This window comes from Balaenoptera acutorostrata, chromosome 2, assembly GCF_949987535.1.
Source record: "Balaenoptera acutorostrata chromosome 2, mBalAcu1.1, whole genome shotgun sequence".
NCBI lineage: Eukaryota > Metazoa > Chordata > Mammalia > Artiodactyla > Balaenopteridae > Balaenoptera > Balaenoptera acutorostrata.
In genome coordinates, this window is record NC_080065.1 from 123,750,830 (window position 1) to 123,770,594 (window position 19,765).

Here is a 19,765-nt window from a genome sequence, read left to right on the forward strand (position 1 = left end):
AAGACAGTATAAGTAGAACAAATGCCAAGGATAAAGATGCTACCTATATCCATGCTTTAATCTTCTTTAAGCAATGCCATGAACAGAGTACTCTGAAAACCTTAAGTTTTACCAAACATTAAAGAAAGGCTGAATAAGGCAGTACTTACGGCACAATGCAGTACTTTTAAACATTATAAACTCAATCTTGGTTACTTACCTTCTCTGACCTGTAGTAGAACAGTTCATATTATAAGACCACTTTCCCCCCAACAATCTCATTCCCACAAATGACAGAAGTTTCCATATAGAAGAAATCACAAGTTTCACACACACATTCACGCACTCAAAGAACACACCAAAGGCTAGTTTTCTTTTCTTTCAGAGTTTATTGTGTACACATACACTTCACAGGTTTTTTTTTTTTTTTTAAGTCTGTACACTTCACAAGACAGTACAAACTAGCTACAATCTGCTAGCAACACAACAGGACATTAACACATCCCATGATTTTTGCCCTAAAACAGGCAATTGTGCTACTCCAACTCTCTGAGAGAGATTTTTCCAGCTCATGTCATGTGGCCCAGACACCTCCTCTTCTGTAACTTCCACTTCTGGAACTTCCACAAGCCCAAGCTCTATCTTTACTTCTATTTCATGTTCAGCTCAGTGCAGATACTCTGAGGCTTCACTTTTTCATCTTCATATCTGCTTCAATGGCACAGCGGCGCCCCCTGGTTCCCCCATCCTAGATGACAGGCAGACAAAGAAACGGAGCATGAGTGAGTTAGCTATGAGGTAAGAGAAAAGGTGCAACAAGAATGCTGGGGATTTGGTTTTTTGGGGGAAGAGGGGGGAGAATCAGCAGAAAAATCCAGGAAATGAGGGGCATTTATCTGTCTTCCCACAGAGTGGGCTAAAAAGCACCTGGTAGTAGTGTGTGAGAGGAAATGTAGGACAGAGTACCTTGCTTCTGCCCACCATAGAGGTCACTGGAGTTCACCTGGGGTCCCACAGAATGACTATGAGTCATCCCACCCAGGCCCCAAATCATGTGCAAAGGAACAGGAAGAGTAAAAGATGGGTGGGAGAGTCAGAAAGGGCAGTGGATAGTGAGATTCTTGGCTAACATACCTGTCCAGCTGTTGATCCCTATAAGAAAGGCCTTTCCTGCAGACTGACCCTGGCACTAGTTCCCTAGCACCTCCTGAGTTGTTTTCCATGAGATCAGGACAATCAGAAGGCTTCTTTCCATCTGCTGCTCTCTCCCTGCAGCCCAGCTCCTTCCTCTTGTGCAATACTTTGCTGTCTTCAATAGATAAAAGATTCTATTAACCAGCCTTGCAACAACCAGCCAATTGCTTGGGGATCCAGAGTCACTGTTGCAGGCCAGTAGGAAAGAACGGAGATTACAGTGTTCTGTCTGTGGTACGGACTAAGGCCTGTAGGTAAAGTGAGCTAGTGAACAGTTTTGCTGGGCCAGGCCATTTTTACATTTCTAACATGCAAGGACTCTAAAATTCTTAAAGCTCATGAACACAAGTTGCCTTTGAGGCAACAGTAAGTATAAAAATACCACCCTTGTATTTGTATAACACTTCCTTTTTTTTTCAAGGCATTTTATCCTCACACCATCCCTGTGAGGTACGCTGGACAGGCACCTCATTATATTACCTCCATCACACAGATGAGGAAAACAAAGCTCCAAGAGATAATCCAGAGTTTTAAGATCATGTGGTTTTCTAGGCTGATATCCTTCCATTACATCATGACTTAGAGCCTCGTAATGAACAACGAAGAGTCAGAGTATTGTTCAAATCACAGAGGAAAAGAATAGAAGTCTTTAGGCTAGCTTTACTAAGCTTATCTCTAATTCCACCAGCCACTACTGTATGTAGTGGTCACTGTTACTGAGATCTTTATCTTAAATTTTACTGAATGTTTGTGTATCAGTCATCACTCTTGCAACTTAATATTAGGGGAAAAGAAAAAACTCATGTACTGAGTATCTGTAGGTATGAGGAACACTTTTTAAAAGCCAGCTAGCAGTTGCTGCTCTGAGCAATCTTCTGTTTGTAAGAAAAGAACTGCCAAAAGGTGCACTCAAGAAATGAGGAGCAGGTGCATCCTAGATCCTTACCAATAATCCCTCATTTCAGCTCAGTGAAGTCATAAATAGTCCCTACCCAGCCCACACACACACACATGCAGAAAGACAGGAGTGCAGAAAATAGAGTTTCTTATTCGATGACTTGAATAAACAGAAGTTTAAGACATTGCCACAGTCTGCATGTTCGATTTCCCTCTGCCACCCACCCCCAGCAAGAGCTGAGAATCTCTGTGGCAACACCACCCCTTGCAGCCATTCAATACTTACAAAGAGAGAGAGAAGGAAGGCAGGAGAGCCCATGGGGACACTGTCCTGTTAGAGGACAAACAAACACTGATCAGGTTCCACGGAAACTCTCAGCTGCAAGCACCCCAAACCTCAGGACAGAGACACAAGCACCACACACACAAAGACAAAAATTTTAAAACTCAAGAATAAGAGGAAAGAGATCCAAAAGCAATCTGGCCATTATGCCTCTGGAATAGGAACTGATGGTCCCCAAATGCTGCAAGCTAAGTCATTTCTCCCACCTTGTGAGCACTCTCCGAGAGGAGATAATAATTCATGCACTCAGCTCACAATTTCTCCCATGTGACTGGGTCTTCCAGTCACAGCAGGTTTCTTCAGTGTTTGGATGGGAGCAAACAACTACCATTTAAAAATCTTTATGTCTGTATACCATTGGAATGTAGAAGCCTGGAAGTACCAAGTAGTAACATAAGGTTCCTTGGATGCTTCAAACTTCTATCACTGGAACACTGGCACACAGGCTCTTCCTTGGTCTCCTCACCTTCTCTGAAGAATCCTGTTTGCGGGTAGAATCTCTCCCTCGAAGACTTTTAGCACTGATCCCAGACTCAGATGTCTGCATAATCAACTGTGTGGCCAGGAATTGCTGTAGGGAGAAGAAACAGAGTTGGCCCTAGAGACCTGATCCATCAAGGAAAAATGAAGACACCTTAGGCTTTGTAAATAGGAGTACAGTACTGTTCTGCAAACAGCATTCAAATACGTCTTGAATGATTAGGAGTTTTAGCACATTAGGTTTTAATTCTAGTTGTGCATGCTAAGGAATCGGAAAATGCCAAATAGCTCTGATTTTTTGTTGTTGTTATAATATAGCATCAAAATCTCTATGCTCTTACTCTATAGCACAGGGAATTACACTCAGTATCTTGTAATAGCCTATAATGGAAAAGAATCTGAAAAGAATATACATAAAAACTTGGGTTGGCCAAAAAGTTCATTTGGATTTTCTTCTGTAAAATGTTATCTGAAAAACCTGAACAAACTTTTTAGCCAACCCAATAGATATAAAACTGAATCACTTTGCTGCCCACTTGAGACCAACACAACACTGTAAATTAACTATATTTCAATTTTTAAAAAAACCCTAAAAAACAAATCTCTGTGCTCTAAGAATGAGAATGAGAGAGAATAAAACTAGATGAACCAAAGCAATTTAAGTAATCAGTAAGCAATTTAAGTAATCAGTAAGCAATTTAAGTAGTTTGGCAGACTCTGCAGAGATAGACAACATCCCTCCAAGTTCAATATCCCAAAGGGTGCCTGGTAATGTAACTACAGGATAGAAGTAGGTTCCCTGCAATGAAAAGGATCGTCTACCATGTACATAATTCACATCACTTAAAAATATACATTCATAAAAAATATATATATATATATACATTCATCATTTTACAAAAATTTTATTAAAAAACTTCAGGAAACAAGATATTTTCCCAAGAAAGGCAGAATATTCTCTCACAACTCTTTTACCAAACCAACATGAGAAAACCAACATGAATCCAGCAAGAACAAAATTGTATCTTCCTGTGTCCCTGATGGCTATTCCAAGCAAAAACCACAACACCCCTTCCTAACATCAATACAAATCCTTCTCTTGAGTATTTTAAAATTCTCAGGATCCTCAAAGTACCTGGATCTGCTCCAAGACATCTCGCTGCATTTCTACTGCCATGTGATAGACGTCGTGGTCTGAGCTATTATACATCACAGCATTCTGGAACATCAGCATAATGTCACGCTGAAATTCAGCTGTGCTGCGGATCAGTCCATTTTCAATGTTTTTCTTAATAGTTGACAAATCCATAGGCCTAAAAAACAGAGCAGGGGGAAATGGGAGCATAGAGGGGAAAAGGACTCCACTGGATCTCCGAATATATTATTACCGTATGCATTTCCTTATACCTTTAGTCCCAGCTGCCAGGACTCAAACACCAAGCCCTAAAACAAGTACTTAACCCCAAAACCAAATTCAGCCTGTATAATAAGTACTGAGAAAGGTAATAAAGGGGGTTAATTCTTTTAGACTCAGTGATCCAGTCAGTGAAATAATTAGTTTAGCACTTGGTCATACTTACATCAAAAACACCTGCTTTAAACTTTCTGTCTAAAGCAAAAGTCCACTAAGACTGGACAACTTACAATTCAGGCCTAGTCAGCATGCTGAATGGATCATGGCTTACCTCTGTACAATGCTGTGGTAGCCAGGTGCTATGTCATCTGTAACAGGCTGCAGGAAGACATTGGCATACCTGTCCAAAAAGAATGTGGTGCAATTACTGACTTATCCTCCAAGAAGCACAGGTGAAGGAACTTGATCTAAGCGGCTGAAGGTTGTAAGAGCCAATGCCATCAGTCCTGTATAAGCGTACTCAGACTTTTTTCTAATTACCAACAATGAGGAGGAGCAGGAGAAAATGTTCCTACTACTTGGTAAAGCCCACTCACCTATGATTAGCTGCAGCTCTCCATACAAGCATGATGGCTTTCTTCCAGATTTTCTGTGCCTGAATAGCTTCCTGATCCTCACTACAGACAGAGCTGAAATAAAAGAAATATGAGAGTCCCACTTGGCATAAGTCCAAAAAAAAAAAAGAGTCCTAATTATTTTTGTCAGATGTTTGTTCCAGGCCAAGAAACAGAAGATGAAAAAGTAAGACTAAAGAAAAGATCCTCTCCTACTTCTCACCTTCACTGCCTTGACCTCAAAGAAAGAATCGCAGATACTCACAACTGTGAAGAAGCAGGGCTGCTGGGGATGGAGTCTGCCAGTGTGTGGGACTGCAGCGTAGCATTGTGTATGCTAAAGCCATCGTCACTCTCACTCACAGGGGGCTCATTATCCATTTCTGACAAATAGCCTTCTCCTTGATCTTCTTCCTTAGGCTCCTCTAGGCTGGCCGCTTCACTGACTCCATCTTCCTCCTCATCCTCACCTGGGGCATCCTTAGACATAGTGTGCTCCAGTCAACAAATGGAAAGGAGAGCAAAGCTATCCAGCAAAGCATCATTAAACATGATCTGTCTTTTGGGTTAGATCAGTTCTAGAAAATAACCTCACACTGTTTCCTGACTGAGCCCTCTATCACTTATACTACCATCTACTTACAGATACTGACTGATCAAGTAACTTAGAACCTGGACAAAGAATAAGACCCAGGATCTTTTTAAAAGGAAGAAAAAAAAAGCTACTTACTTAAGACTAAGCTAAGAGGCGTTCCTTCTTTCCCCTTGCTCTTGAGAGGAACTCTGACCCTGGGTACAAAGTTATCAAAAATAGTTTTTATTGTGTGTCTCATCTGATGGAGCAAGCTCACATCGCATTAAGTCTGTTTGTTACTACTGCTTTAGTAATTCTAATAAGAAAACTTTGGATGACTTTCTCTGAATAGTATAATTAATAATCTGATTTCTATATGCTCTCCCTGGCTCTGATATCCCTACTCACTCCAAATCTCTCTGGATGTATCAAAGCTTCTTTGTGCATTATATGCAAAGAAAGGTCTGTGTGATATTCACAAACTCTTTCAAATAGGAAGCACCTGTTGCCACAGTACTCCCACTATGCCTAACTGTCCACTGCAGCTTTTCCCCATGCAACTCCTTAACCAGTCTCATCTCAGAGAATAATGATGCGAGTTTACTGAAATTCATTAAAAAGGTAGTGCTATAGGGAAATCTAGTCACACAGCAAGAGGAATAAAGAAAAATCTGAAATACCTTTATCTGGCTTCCAAAAATAGTCCCTGATTCTTCTTTCAATGAGTCTGCAGAGGAGAGAAAGACTACCTGAAGATTTTTCCACCTTAGCCTTCCCCTTCCTATGGACAATAGTTCCCTGCAGCTCTCCTTTCCATGCTGACCTATTCTACCTCCTCTACTTGCCCACAACCCACAAAGCCCTCAGAAGCCAAAGCAAATGATTTAAAGTTAGTTACAGAGTACATATTTCCTGGCTTTATTATTTACCTGACATTTCAAACTTGTGCTGAGTCTCTGACTCTAAAGGATCTTCAATGGGATTTGAGCCATGTGATGGAGACAACATGCTTTCAGGGGATGCCTGAAGACCAAAAAGAACAAATACCTTAAGTCCTGGTAAATCACTACAGCTTATACATTATTCTTCAATGATAATGAGACTATACAAGAAATTCTAAGTCCTCCTACCCATGTAATATGATTCTAATGGTCACCTTAATAGAACAGGGTAAGTATATATAGCACTGATCATACCTATGGGCTTTGGACACATCAACATGTCAGAACTCAGGCATGCAACAGGAACACCAAAGGCCTAAAATGTCACTTCTTACCTAAGATATAACCCTCCACCCCCTGCCCCCATCCCCCAAGCCCCCGATCTTAAATACCTCTGTCTTCACTGTTGTAATTGGAGTTTCATCGCCTCTCCTACTGGAAGCATCTGCTTCAGTAATTTCTCCAGTTGCAGTACTTCTGGGTTCCTCATTTAAGTCCTGACTCCTGAGTTCTGGTGGCTCCATACTCATGGCTGGAACAACTCCAGATACTATTTCAGCCCCTGAAATGCCTTGCTCTGGTTCTGCAGGTTCCATTTTGATCTCAACACTGGGTTCCCTGATGTCCACCAGTTCATGGATTCCTTTGCTTTCTGTTTCTTCAAAGTCCAGCCTCTCCTGCTTGACTGTCATCTCTGGTGCAGGGAGAGGTACTGGCTTGTCCCGTTCCTGCTGGATAGGATGCTCCCAGGGGCCAGGCAGGGATTGGGGATCATCATTCTCTTCACAGAATGACAGTGCTGCTTCCACTGCTGCCACATCCAGCACTTCAGGATGATCATCTACCTGTCCCATAATACATACACTGTTGAAGTCACAAAAAGAAGCCCAAGCCCCTCAATTCATTAGCACCAAACGAGATGGCCTGAATCTGCAGCTTCTCTCTCCATCTTCTCCATGTAGCAGAAGCAAGCAATGGACAGATACCTGTCTGGTGCAAACCAGTAACATAGGAAAGGCTGGGTAGATGACTAGTATGTCAGCATCAAAGGGCTCTGGGACTACAGAGATGGAGATGGGAAGAAGCAGGAGAGTTGTTTGTTTATGTAATTCTTACTACAAGAAGCAAGGAGAGGCTAAGGAGAGAAGCCTATGTAGGACCCATGAGACATTCTTTGGGGCTTTGCTGAATAGTTACCTTGTCCTCAATGATGGCAATGATGTCCCCAACAGTCTCAAAGTCCAGCTCTTCACCTGTGTAAGACACAGCAATATCCATCTTCTCAGCCAGATCTAAATCTTCCTTCCCATCAATGCTAGGAGCCTTTGATCCTCCAGGGGCCTCTGCTACCCCTGACCGGAAACACTCTTCTTTGATAGAATTGATGATCATGGAGATTTCACTGCTATCCATGGAGACAGTCACAGTATGTGGATCCCCCACAGCCTCCATGGGAACACAGGTGTCAGGCTGACTCACTGAATAACAGGAAAAGAAAACCATCTCAGAAGCTTATCTGGTACCAACTGCCCACCTGGAGATCACACCAAAGCTGTGGACAGATGTCAAGCACCCATACACTTAAGCTCAGTAAAAGTTATCTTACATCAGTCTATGTTTTCTTCTCCTCAGTTTTATCTAGAAAGGTGAAAACACATTCTCAAGCCCATTCATATATGTACACTTAGCCCTTTTGCTCCAACACATAAATGCCCACCCACTTCTTCTCACATCCTTGTTTTTGTAAGAATAAAGATGGCACATGTCCACAGAGAACAGAAGCTGATGCTCTTGGTCACCTTTCTCTAACTGAAGCTCAAAATGAAATTTTGGATCTAGTTGCTGCTCAGGGCGTGGGTCAAGGACGCACCTGGAGCTACACTCTCAGGAGTGGAGACAGCCGGAGCAGAGGATGGTGCTGGCAGCGCAGGCATCATGACAATGGTAGCCTGGGACACAGACTCTACAGGGGGTGGCACAATTTTAACTGGAGGTTCACTGGCAACAGTAGTGAAGGAAGCAAGAGGTGTGGTGAACTGTGTAGGACCAGCTTCTAAAAGCCGGGAAAGAGTGGGAGCACCTAACAGACAAAGAGGTACACAAACGAGGTAAGAAGAAAGCACATGAGCAAGAAGCAAACAATAGCCACTTTAAGACTCAACCAAGAAAATTTTTAGTCTCAAAGGATGAAAGTAACTCCTGTGTGAAATAAGCTCATTATCTATATCCTTATTTTTTCAAACCTTACTTAAGATCTTCTGCCAAGTTAGGAATGACTCAAAGCACTAGAATACACAACTCACATGAAAAATGAGTGGTAATTTTTTTAAAAAAGGTATGAATAAATCTGTCCCTTCTACTGAAGTTAAGCATGCTATAAACTACCCAAATTTAACACCACTCAAATACCAAAATCGAATGTTTGGCATTTTTTAAAACTCTTTTTTCTTTACATTTTCTACCTCATTTAATTCTCACTACATCCTTGTGAAGTATATATATTGCAATTAATAAAAGAGGAAACTGAGGCTCAAGAATTAAGTTACCTATCCAAGGTCACAAAACCAGTGTGTGGCAGGCCTGAGACTCTTTAAGTCTAGTGTTCTAGTTCCAAATCTTGTCTGCCTATGCTATAGTGTCAGGTATCCCTAGCACCCTTCTGTGATTTTTGCACCTTCACCATTAACTTCACTATTCCTCTCAATCAGTATCTATGCTGTGGTCATCCAGGACAATCAGTATTTTGAAGATGAAATAGATTTACAATTTTGAGCACCATGTGGTTTAACAGGTAAAGTAGCTCCAAGGTTGGGCTTTAAATCTAGGATTCACAGTTGCTTAATAACAAAGCCTAGAAACCAAGGGCAGTCAATGCCATGTTCAACATCTCTAAAATAAAGTCGACAACGGAAAAGTAGTGACTTACCTGAGGCAGCTGGGGAGGCTGCAACAGTGTTGGGTGTTTGCTGCATCTCCCCACCATGTATCATGGGAAGGACCCCGCCTACCTCCAGGAGGACACCTGTACTGTTCAGGTGGCCAGAAGCCACAGCCATTTCACTCTCATTGACCTACCAGGGAAGAATAGAGGTGAAGGCTACACTCAAGCTTTCCTTTATTACCACTTCCCAAAAAAGCTCCAGCAGTTGGCCAAACTTCATGAAACTAAAAGTTAATATCCAAAGAAAATGATTTCAGACCCAAGGGAAACTCTGATTTTCAAAACTTATTGACAAGAGTTCTCTGGAGAAGAGAACCAAAATAATTATGTTTCAGATACCTCAGGACCCAAGGATACTATCAACTATTTTGTTTTGTTTTGTTTTTAAATTAACATTTAACTAGGAGAGCTCTTCCTCTTTTGAACTTTTTTTCCATGTTATATTTTAGGTCCCAGGCACTCCCTTCCAAATTACTTAATCACCACAGCTCTCAAACACCCACAGAAGTCTCCATACCAGTCTGGGGCTAGTAGGCAGGAGGCTGCCCTTCTTCAAGAGCTCTGACAGCAGAGGGGAGGGGGGTGGAGTTGCTTTCTGTCCAAGCATCTTTTTCTGGGGTGAATCATCTGTTACTGGGGTCATGGGGGCTTCTAAGGGTGCAGAGCCTGGAGGAAGGGTGTCAGGAATTCCAGGAAACGAGGTGACTGGGGTACTCGGCAAAGTCCCAGGGGTTACCTAAGAGACAACAGAGAACCTTTATCTGACTTCTCAAACTCAGGAAGGTTCCCTACTAATCTGGATGGGTTAGTGTGTCTACCTATTACTTTATTAGTCCTGAGTGGAACTGCCCAGAAACCCTCTACCCGTCTTGCTCTCAACCACACCTTTCTTCCCCACAATTTTTTCTCTTCTACTCACTCAAACCCAAAGCGACTCAACCATTCCACCCAACTTGCCTTTTATAAACTCCTTACCCACTACTAATATTATATTTACATAGAATCACCCTATATTTCAGCAGGAATTTCGTAAGACCAGTACACTTACAAGTAATTCCTTAAGTTAGCCTTTTACTTATCTCTAAAAATGTCAAAAGCCTCAATGTTTTTAGGTCCATTCTTATCTTAGAGCACAGAACATGGTAAATTATGTCTTTAGCATTCAGACCAAGAGAGGAAATTGCCTCTAAGCCAAAAGTGGTTTCCTCATCACTCAGCTCTCTGCTGGCTTACTGCCCCTTTGCTGATCAATTCCTGTGGATGGAAATATACTCACCCCAGAGGTGGCCTCTTCCATAGTGGTTGCAGTCAAGTCGGCAAGTGGATAATCACCTCCTGGGGAGGCAGTATCTATAGGAGAGCGAACCATCACAGTAGGTAACCTCCGAGGGGGTGTTTTTACTGCTTGACGGGCTAGAACATACAAAAGAACAATCTCTGTCTTCAAGATTAAATAAATAAAGCTAGACTCTGCTATTATATAATAAAGGACAAATAGGGATGTTACATTACTAAGGCAGCATTAAGAATCTGGATTAGAAAGCTTTCTTTACAAGTTTTTAGCCTAATTTTTCCTATGAGCAATTCTCACCCTAAGCAAACTTGTGTACCCTAAAGGTCCTTGGAGTAGGAAAGTAGTTTAAACATCCCTCAATATCCTCTTCAACAACTTAAGATTCTGCTTTCAACAAGAGGGAAAGACCTCAATGGCTCAAAGCATGTATTCCTAGAATTACAAATGCTTAAGTTCCTCCCCTTATCCAATGACTAAGTTATTCTCAATCTTTTTACAGGCTTTGACTTCTAAAACCTTGTTTATGTTCAATATGTTATTATCAGGCTTTTGTGTCTTAAAAGAACACAAGGTCTAGTGAGATCTCAGCAGAGCTCACTTTCTAAGAGTTTCTTCCTGGACATAAAGAGACGTTTTTATTCTGGTAAAAGAGAAGATGACAGAGAAAAGCGTGCAATTGGAATTAGTAGATTCTGTGTTAACAGTCTTCAACTGCCATCGTCATGCAGCAGTGTATAGTCAAATTGTTAAACAGAGTCACTAGGTTCACCTTACCCTGATAAGCCGCATCCGTAGCCTTCCTCTTTACCTCAGCTTCCTCTTCCTCCAATTTCTTTTTCCTAAAGAGGAAAATAAGGGTTAGATCCTAGCCGGCTGTAGCTCCTTCACAGTGCCCTCACAAGGAAATTTTTTTGCCAGGCTAGCACTTTCTAGAGGAAAAACCTAAAAAATAAATCTTTATCAGCAAAATAGGGAGTTTTCAGTATACTGCCTAACTACCAGTTCTTTACCCAGGCAAACTAGAGCCACTTTTAAGTTAGAACTAAGTTATGTTTTCACACTGAAATATTCTATCACATTACCTTCTAGGACTCACTACCCCCTCCCAGCCACCAGGCCACTCTGCAGCTTTCCCTTTCCAGAATCTCTCAAGTCTAAAGGGATGGCAGATGTAGGAAATAAGCCAGATTACTTAAGAAGTAAAGAGGGTAAAAAGAGAAAAAGGAGTACAGATGGAAGAACAGTATAATATAACCCACATCGCAATGTCATTGCAAAGCTCATCCAGTCTGCTGTCCATGTGCCCAGCTTGAATTAGTTCTGCATCTCTTTTCAGCCGTCTGTAGGATGAGAGGTAGGTAGACTGGGTTTTTTAATCTATTTAAAAAATTCTGACTAGTATAAGCCAGCCCGATTTGTCTCTCCCAACCATTCTGCATTCTCTGATAAGTACCTATATTTTTCCTGGGTTTCCTTTATCACTTTCTTTAGTTCCTCAACTCGCTCAGCAGTCAGTTTCCGAACAATGACATCTTCAACAGTTTCTACCACTTCTCCCTTTTCACCCCGTTTCCGTCTATGCAAAAATTTAAAAAACAAAAACAAAAAAAAGACCAGACACACACTTGAATAAGAGAACATTTTTTCCTACTCCCACTTGCTTTCTTTGAGCCTTCTCCACCATCTAACCAGAGATAATTTCTAACTTTTATCACACCATGATATAAACAGATAAAAAAAACCAGACTTCCACAGTAAATATTCTCTACTAAAGAGATCTGGCTCAAGTGCCTGGCTTTGTACTCACTTTGGGGTCTCAGTGGTCTCTAGGAGCTCTGAGTACTGGGAAGCACAATGCTATGGAAAAAAGTGAAAATATGATGAGCAAGTCTGAAAAGGAATGACCTTTCAAAGTTCAACATATTAGACTAAGGTTTACACAGGGGAGCTATATTTAAGGTAGGAGTAGCTTCTAGGAGGACAAATTACTTTGCAATCAAATTAGTTCAAAATAATCAATACCATAACACAGAAAAGGAAGTCTTCTGGCCTGGAGTTTGTCTATTTGAGGAAAGACAAGCTAAGAGCCAATATTTATATTTAATATCTACTGAGTAGTTACCGTATGCAAGGCACTGTGCTAAATGCTTTCTAGGTATTACCTCAACTAAATATTTTCAACAATCCTGAATCAACTTTTATCCCTAGTTTACAAATCAGAAAACTGAGGCTCATGGTTCAAAGTTTTCAAGTAGAGTCATATTAAGCCCAGATCCATCTAATGTACAAGACTGGCCTTTTAACTGTTATGCTACACTGACAAGAATAGTTTGTAATAGTGTGGGCATACATGGATGGATTGGCAAATATTGAGAAAAAGGAAAAGTATTTTCAAACTATTCTTCATGGTACAAAAGCCTTGTGATTAAAAGGGCAGGACCTGGTCACACTGGTCAGAATGGCCATCATTAAAAAGTCTACAAATAATAAATGTTGGAGAGGGTGTGGAAAAAAAAGAGAACCCTCTAACACTGTTGGTGGGAATGTAAATTGGTGCAGCCACTGTAGAAAACAGCACAGAGATTCCTCAAAAAACAAAAAATAAAACTACCATATGATCCAACAATCCCACTCTGGAGCATATACCCAGACAAAACTATAATTTGAAAAGATACATGCAATCCTATGTTCATAGCAGCACTATTTACAATAACCAAGCTAAGACATGGAAACAACCTAAATATCCATCGACAAGTGAATGGATAAAGATGATATTCACAGACACAGAGAACAGACTTGTGGTTACCAAGGGGAAGGGGGTGTGGGGGAGGAAAGGATGGGGAGTTTGGGATTAGCAGATGCAAACTATTATATACAGGATGGATAAACAACAAGGTGCTTTTGTATAGCACAGGGAACAATATTCAATGTCCTGTGATAAACCATAATGGAAAAGAATATGAAAAAGAATATATGTATGTATAACTGAATCACTTTGCTGGTCAGAAATTAACACAATATTGTAAGTCAACTATACTTCAATAAAATTTTAAAAAGAAATAAACATAAGAACAAATAAATAAGCAAGATACTTAAAGACCAAAAAAAAAAAAAAGGCAGGACCTGGAAGGGAACCCACTTCACATCTCAAAAAGTGCTCTAAAAGAACACTTACTTGGGAACTTACTTTTTGAGAGAACCAGTCTGGAGGGCGGCCAGGTTCTGCAAAGGGCTTGATTGCTCTGCTAACTGATACCCTACAAAATTAGAAAAGCCTTATCACATACCAAATTGAAAAAAAAGAAGGTATATTGAGAGTTCAAGGTTTAGAGTACAAACTTTGGAGTAAAAAATTGTCACTGGGAAATATTCTGGAATATGTGACTATGGAAAATGACACAGCTACTGAAAAGTCATTTTAGAGGGAAAGCGTCATTGCTAAACAGTTTTCCTACATGATGTATTTCCTGAGTGAAGTGAAGCTACTAGGACCTAGTAAAGTATCATTTGTTCATTTGGGAAAATATTTTTATGTTGATCTTGGTTCTTTCAGAAAACATCTGTCATTTGGGAAGCAATCTGTAAAATATTCCAGCCCCCCAAAAGTTATCTTCTGATCTATTAATACAGCTCTTAGGAATATAAGAAAATAACAAAAGAAGCAAGCACCAGGAAGCACGCACCATGTAGACTTGACCAGACTGATGAACAGTGAGGTTTTTCCTAAATGCCTGCAAGAGGATGTTTAACTTATGGCACTTCACCTCTAGAAAATATTAAACCACCCATAAAAATAACTATGAAATATAATATATATGGTGATACGGAATGTATTTATAACATAATATTAACTGAAAAAAGGTGACACAATTTTCTGCTATGATGCACTCATATGACTTTTTAAAAAGTTACAGGTATAAAGACAAAGGAAGAAACAGGCAAAAATGAAAATAGACTGAAATGGTTTGATGCAAGAGTGTGAAGGGGCTTCAACTGTGTCTATTTCTTTAAAAAGATCTGAAGGAAACATGACAAAATATTAAGATTTCTTAAATCCAGGTACCAGATACATGGGCACTCTGTATTATTCTCCCTACTTTTCTATGTGGCTGAAGTATTTCACAACTTTAAAAACAAAGTTTTGAATTTTGTGTTGGGATAATGGTTTCAGAGTTCTTTTCTTTTATAAAAAATTTACTTTAACATTGTTATGTGGATAGCTATCAGTAAAAACTAAAGTTTGATCCATAATTTACACCTTTCTTTATACCAAGAAAAGCCCCCAAATCAATCAAAGATTTATGTATTTTAAAAAATGTAACCATAAAAGTACTAGAAGAAATCAAAGGAGAATTATTTTATAACCTCAGACTAGGCAAGAACTTTCTAATTATGACACAAAATCCGAGAAAATTATTAATAAACTACATTTTAAAACTCTTCATGTAAAAATATTACATTAAGCAAAGCCAAATAGCAAAGTGGTTTAAAAAAATGCTCCTCAAAATAGACAAATGGCTAATCTCCCTAATATATAAGGAGCCACCCCCACCCCCCCACCCCCAGTCAAAGAGAAAGACTAATAGTCAAATAGAAAAACAGGAAAAAGCAGTTTACAGAAAAGGAAATACAAGTGGCTCTTCAACACAAGATATTTAACTTCACTCATCATAGGATAGACGCAAATGAAAGATATGAGAACTATTTCAAAGTTTGATCTTATACTGTCAAAGATCAAAAATACATAACACCACATTCTACGAACCAGGCCATAGAAAAACAGGTACTATGACATATTGCCAATGGGAGTATAAATTGAAACAAATCTCTGAGTAGGGCAATTTGAAATACTTACCAAATTTTATAAACGTATATATTCTTTGACTCAATAATTCTACTTTCAGTTTATCTTAGATACAATTCATACATAACCATGCAAGGCTATATTTATATTAGCAAATGTCCATCAACAGAGTTCTAGTTAAATAAATTATGGTACTGCATAAAACAATATCATGCAGCTGTTAAAAAAAATGAGCTAGATCTTCATACAAAGATATACAAGGATCTATAAGATACAGTACTAAGTTAAAGAAAAAAAAAGCAGCAGTGACAAGGTAAAGAACACTGTGCATAGTAAATAACCAGTTGTGTTTAAAAAAGAGGGGGGAAAGGAAAATATTTATTTGTTCATGTATACAAATTTAATGGCAGAGAAACACACAAGAAACTACTAACCCTGGGAGATACGATACAGTGATGGGAGGAAAACACTGTGTACCATTTTTTTTTTTTAATTTTTATTTACTTCTTCATTTATTTTTGGCTGCTTTGGGTCTTCATTGCTGCGCGTGGGCTTTCTCTAGCTGCGGCGAGTGGGGGCTACTCTTCGTTGCACTGCGCAGGCTTCTCACTGCGGTGGCTTCTCTTGTTGTGGAGCACGGGCTCTAGGTGCACGGTCTTCGGTAGTTGTGGCACACGGTCTTAGTAGTTGTGGCTTGCGGGCTCTAGAGCGCAGGCTCAGTAGTTGTGGTGCACAGGCTTAGTTGCTCCGTGCCATGTGGGATCTTCCTGGACCAGGGCTCGAACCCGTGTCCCCTGCATTGGCAGGCGGATTCTTAACCACTGAGCCACCAGGGAAGTCTCAACCATTTTGAATTTTGAACCTTATGACTTAAGTACCTCCTCAAAATATAAATACAATTTAAAATTTTAAAGTTTTACTTAAGTGTTCTTCTACTATTTTTTTAATAAAAAATGTAAGATAATATACAGATTAGATTCTATTTCAATTCAGTTTACTTGGTATTTTGTTTAAAAATGAGTTCAGTTTATATTTGAGTTATATTTAAGTTCAATCTGAGATTTACCAAATTAGTGTGCTTTGTTTTGTCACAGGATTTACCAGCTCGAGAACAGCTGCTACCTGGAAGATCCTGGTTTCATCTTTGAAAACTTCTTTGAAAAATACATAAAATTGTATAAGTGCTAAGTGTGACCAGCAATGGTGCTTTGGTAAACTCATCTGAATGGTTAAAGTAGTAGAGATATACCATACAAATGCAAATTTGTATATTAAGTAATCTGAACACTTAAGACAATTAAAAGGTGTCCTTAGATCCTGAGAGAAAAAAGAGGGAGTAAAAAAAGGACTAATGTTAAAAATGAAAGCTTATGTCCTGGTAGCAAAAAAGACTGGAAACTACACAGAGTCCTATTTTCTGGTACTTAAAAGAAATACTGAGTGCTAAGACAATTCAATAGGGAAAGAATAATCTTTTCAACAAATACTGAGTCCTGGGACAGTTGCATACCTACATGCAAAAGAGACTCCTGCTTTACAACCTACACAAAAATTAACTCAAAATGGATCAAAGACCTAAATGTGGAGAGTCGAAAGCTGTTAGAAGAAAATATAGACGTAAACAGTTTCTTAGCTATGACACCAAAAGCACAAGCAACAGAAGAAAAAATAAACTCGTATCAAAACTAAAAACTTTTGTGCTGTAGACAATACCAACAGATATCAACAATACCAAAGAAAGGCAACACACAAAACAGGAGAAATATCTTCAAATCATCTATCTAACAAGGGATTTGTGTCCAGAATATATAAAGAATTCTTAAAACTCAATAATAAAATGAAAAATTATCCAAGGGATCTGAGCAGACATTTTTACAAAAAAGACATACAAATGGCCAATAAGAACATGAAAACATGCTCAACAACACTACTGGTCATCAGGGAAATGCAAATCAAAACCACAATGAGATACCATTTCATACTCACTAGTACAGCTATAACAAAAAAAGACAACAATAAATGTTGTCAAGCATGCAGAAAAACTGGGGCCCTCATTTATTGCTGGTGGGAATGTAAAACAGTGGGGCCACTTTCTAGTTTGGCAGTTCCTCAAAAAGTTAAATAGAGAATTACAATATGATCTAGCGATTCCACTCTTTCAAGACAACTGGAAACATGTCTGCACAAAATCTTGTACACAAATGTTCATAGCAGCATTAATTATAATAGTCAGAAAAATGGAAACAACCCAAATGTTCATCAACTGACAAATGGTAAACAAAATGTGGCATACCCACACAAGGGACTATTATTTAATCAAAACAAGGAATAAAGGGGACTTCTCTGGTGGTCCAGTGGCTAAGAATCTGCCTTCCAATGCAGGGGACAAGGGTTTGATCCCTGGTCAGGGAACTAAGATCCCATGTGCTGTGGGACAACTAAGCCCGCGCGCCACAACGAAAGATCCCGCATGCTGCAACTAAGACCTAATGCAGCCAAATAATATTAAAAAAAAACAAAAACAAGGAATAAAGTACTGATACATACTCCAACATGAATGAACCTTGAAAGCACTATGCTAAGTGAAAGAAGCCAGTCACAGACAACCACAAACTATATGATTCCATCTACATGAAATGTCCAAAATAAGTTATCTATAGGGAGACAAAGTAGATGAGCGGTTGGTGGGGAAGGGGTAGGGGAGATGTTAGAGAGGTAAAGAAGAGATTGTAGAATAACTTGCTAAGGGATAAGAGACTTCTTTCAGGGGTATTTAAAATGTTCTAAAATTAGACTCTAGTGATGGTCTTACAATTCCAAATATACTAAATTCTGTGAATATACTGGGTTAATTTTATGGTATGTGAACTATATCTCAATAAAGCTGTTAAAAAAAAATGCTGCTTAAAGGTTAACTATTGGAATCCACCGGTATAAAAAAAAAATACCCGACAGTTTCTAATACCCAAGAAAGCAGACATCCTAGATACCTTACCAATTTTGATCTCCACTCCTCATAACGGAAGATGCTAAACACAGCTTCTCTCGGATGGACCATGGCTCTGTAGGGCCAGTACTCAGCAGCTTATGTTCTGAAAGGAGAGAAGACTTGGAGACAACCACTGAGACACTAATTCTAAGCCCCAAAGGGAGGACTAAAAGCCTAACACAAAACATCCCAACCTGTAAGGACAAAGTGAGCCACTATCACCGAATCTTGATTTTCACCTCTCTAGTAAACACCACCACTAGGGTGATGCCTATTCATTGCATGAGAACTGCACTGAGTATATGACAAAACATTTTTTCTTCAAATGCCATGGTTACTCTATGTTTTTTTTTTTTTTTAAAAAGAGTCATTAATTTAGAGCAGTTCTCCCCAAAGACCCAGTTTTAAGAATGCTTTATTCCAGGTACTTCCCTGGCGGTCCAGTGGTTAAGACTCCGCACTTCCACTGCAGGAGACACGGGCTGGATCCCTGACAGGGGCAACCAAGACCCTGCGGTCCCCGCAGCGTAGCCAAACAAGAATGCTTTATTTCAATTTGGACGCAAGGGCTATTTCCCAGGATTCCGAGGGCTAACGCCCCCCCCGCCCCCGCACTGCCCCACCTCCTTCTTAGCATAAACTTGTTTATTTCTCTCAGGAACACCCACTCCCCTTTAGCTGTTGGGCCTAAAAGACCTTTTCAATCCGTGAAACGGGGAAATGGCTGAGAGGCACGAAATGCAATTTTCCCCCAGTGGCAGAAAAAGCTCACAGTTAAGATACCCCATTTCTCTTTGAGTACGGGCCTCACAAACGTTCGTCAGAAAACGTCTCTTTGAGACGCCGGCCATTCCATATAGCTGTTGTGTGTCCACACGCCCGAGCCTCTGAGGCACCTTTTTTCCTCTCACTCCGCGGAGCTCCCAAACCATACAAGGACTCCCTGAGGTGCTTCTCTCAAAACTCCGCGGCCTTACTGAAACACAAGACTCTACGCTTCTAGGCCCCCAACCGTTGGCCTTCACAACGCCGGTCGAGCGCAGGTCTCTGACGGCCCTGGGCCCTCAGGCAAATCATTGCTCCTACTAAGAGTGTGACAGAAATCTGTTGCCTGGCCTTGCCTCTACAAACACCTTCCACACAAGAGCAGCACAATTACTTACTGCCCGTTCCTGTCGCCATCTTGGCCCCGAAGTCTCCAACCCCCGAAGGAAGACCGTCTGGTAGGGCTAAAGCCCGCGGGATTCTGGGAAATCGAGTTCCGGTGTTTGTTCGCGGTGCGTCATGGGAAATGTAGTCCCCCACCCCACCCCGCCCCAACCCCAGGATGAACAAGCGCCCTAAACTAGGTCTCCTGTGAG

The 19,765-nt window shown here is 40.2% G+C and overlaps 1 protein-coding gene across 3 annotated transcripts; it reads right to left on the reverse strand.

Annotated features, from left to right (window-relative positions):
* Nucleotides 1–352: 352 nt before the first annotated feature.
* On the reverse strand, nt 353–19,686 carry BRD8 (bromodomain containing 8). 3 transcript variants are annotated; one of them, XM_057540745.1, is made up of 22 exons: nt 19,568–19,686; nt 18,411–18,507; nt 13,799–13,868; nt 12,419–12,468; nt 12,065–12,187; nt 11,871–11,951; nt 11,386–11,450; nt 10,594–10,730; nt 9,835–10,053; nt 9,303–9,447; nt 8,247–8,456; nt 7,574–7,854; nt 6,769–7,221; nt 6,365–6,458; nt 6,116–6,162; nt 5,127–5,341; nt 4,844–4,936; nt 4,579–4,647; nt 4,029–4,206; nt 2,880–2,984; nt 2,357–2,401; nt 353–727 (listed from the first exon to the last, which is right to left on the reverse strand). In XM_057540745.1, the coding sequence occupies exons 1-22, from the start codon at nt 19,584–19,586 to the stop codon at nt 668–670; spliced, it is 2,856 nt and encodes a 951-aa protein (XP_057396728.1). In that variant the 5' UTR covers nt 19,587–19,686; the 3' UTR covers nt 353–667. The 3 variants fall into 3 exon arrangements, with proteins under 3 accessions (XP_057396728.1, XP_057396730.1, XP_007172275.1); XM_057540747.1 differs by lacking the exon at nt 9,835–10,053; XM_007172213.2 differs by lacking the exons at nt 2,357–2,401; nt 8,247–8,456.
* Nucleotides 19,687–19,765: the final 79 nt, after the last annotated feature.

Excerpts from the sequence above, each read along its gene's own strand:
- BRD8 (XM_057540745.1), bottom strand. Across the intron at positions 12,188-12,418 it reads GAGACCACTGAGACCCCAAA|ACGGAAACGGGGTGAAAAGG; the intron begins GTGAGTACAAAG and ends ATTTTTGCATAG. Across the intron at positions 11,952-12,064 it reads GAAACCCAGGAAAAATATAG|ACGGCTGAAAAGAGATGCAG; the intron begins GTACTTATCAGA and ends CTCATCCTACAG.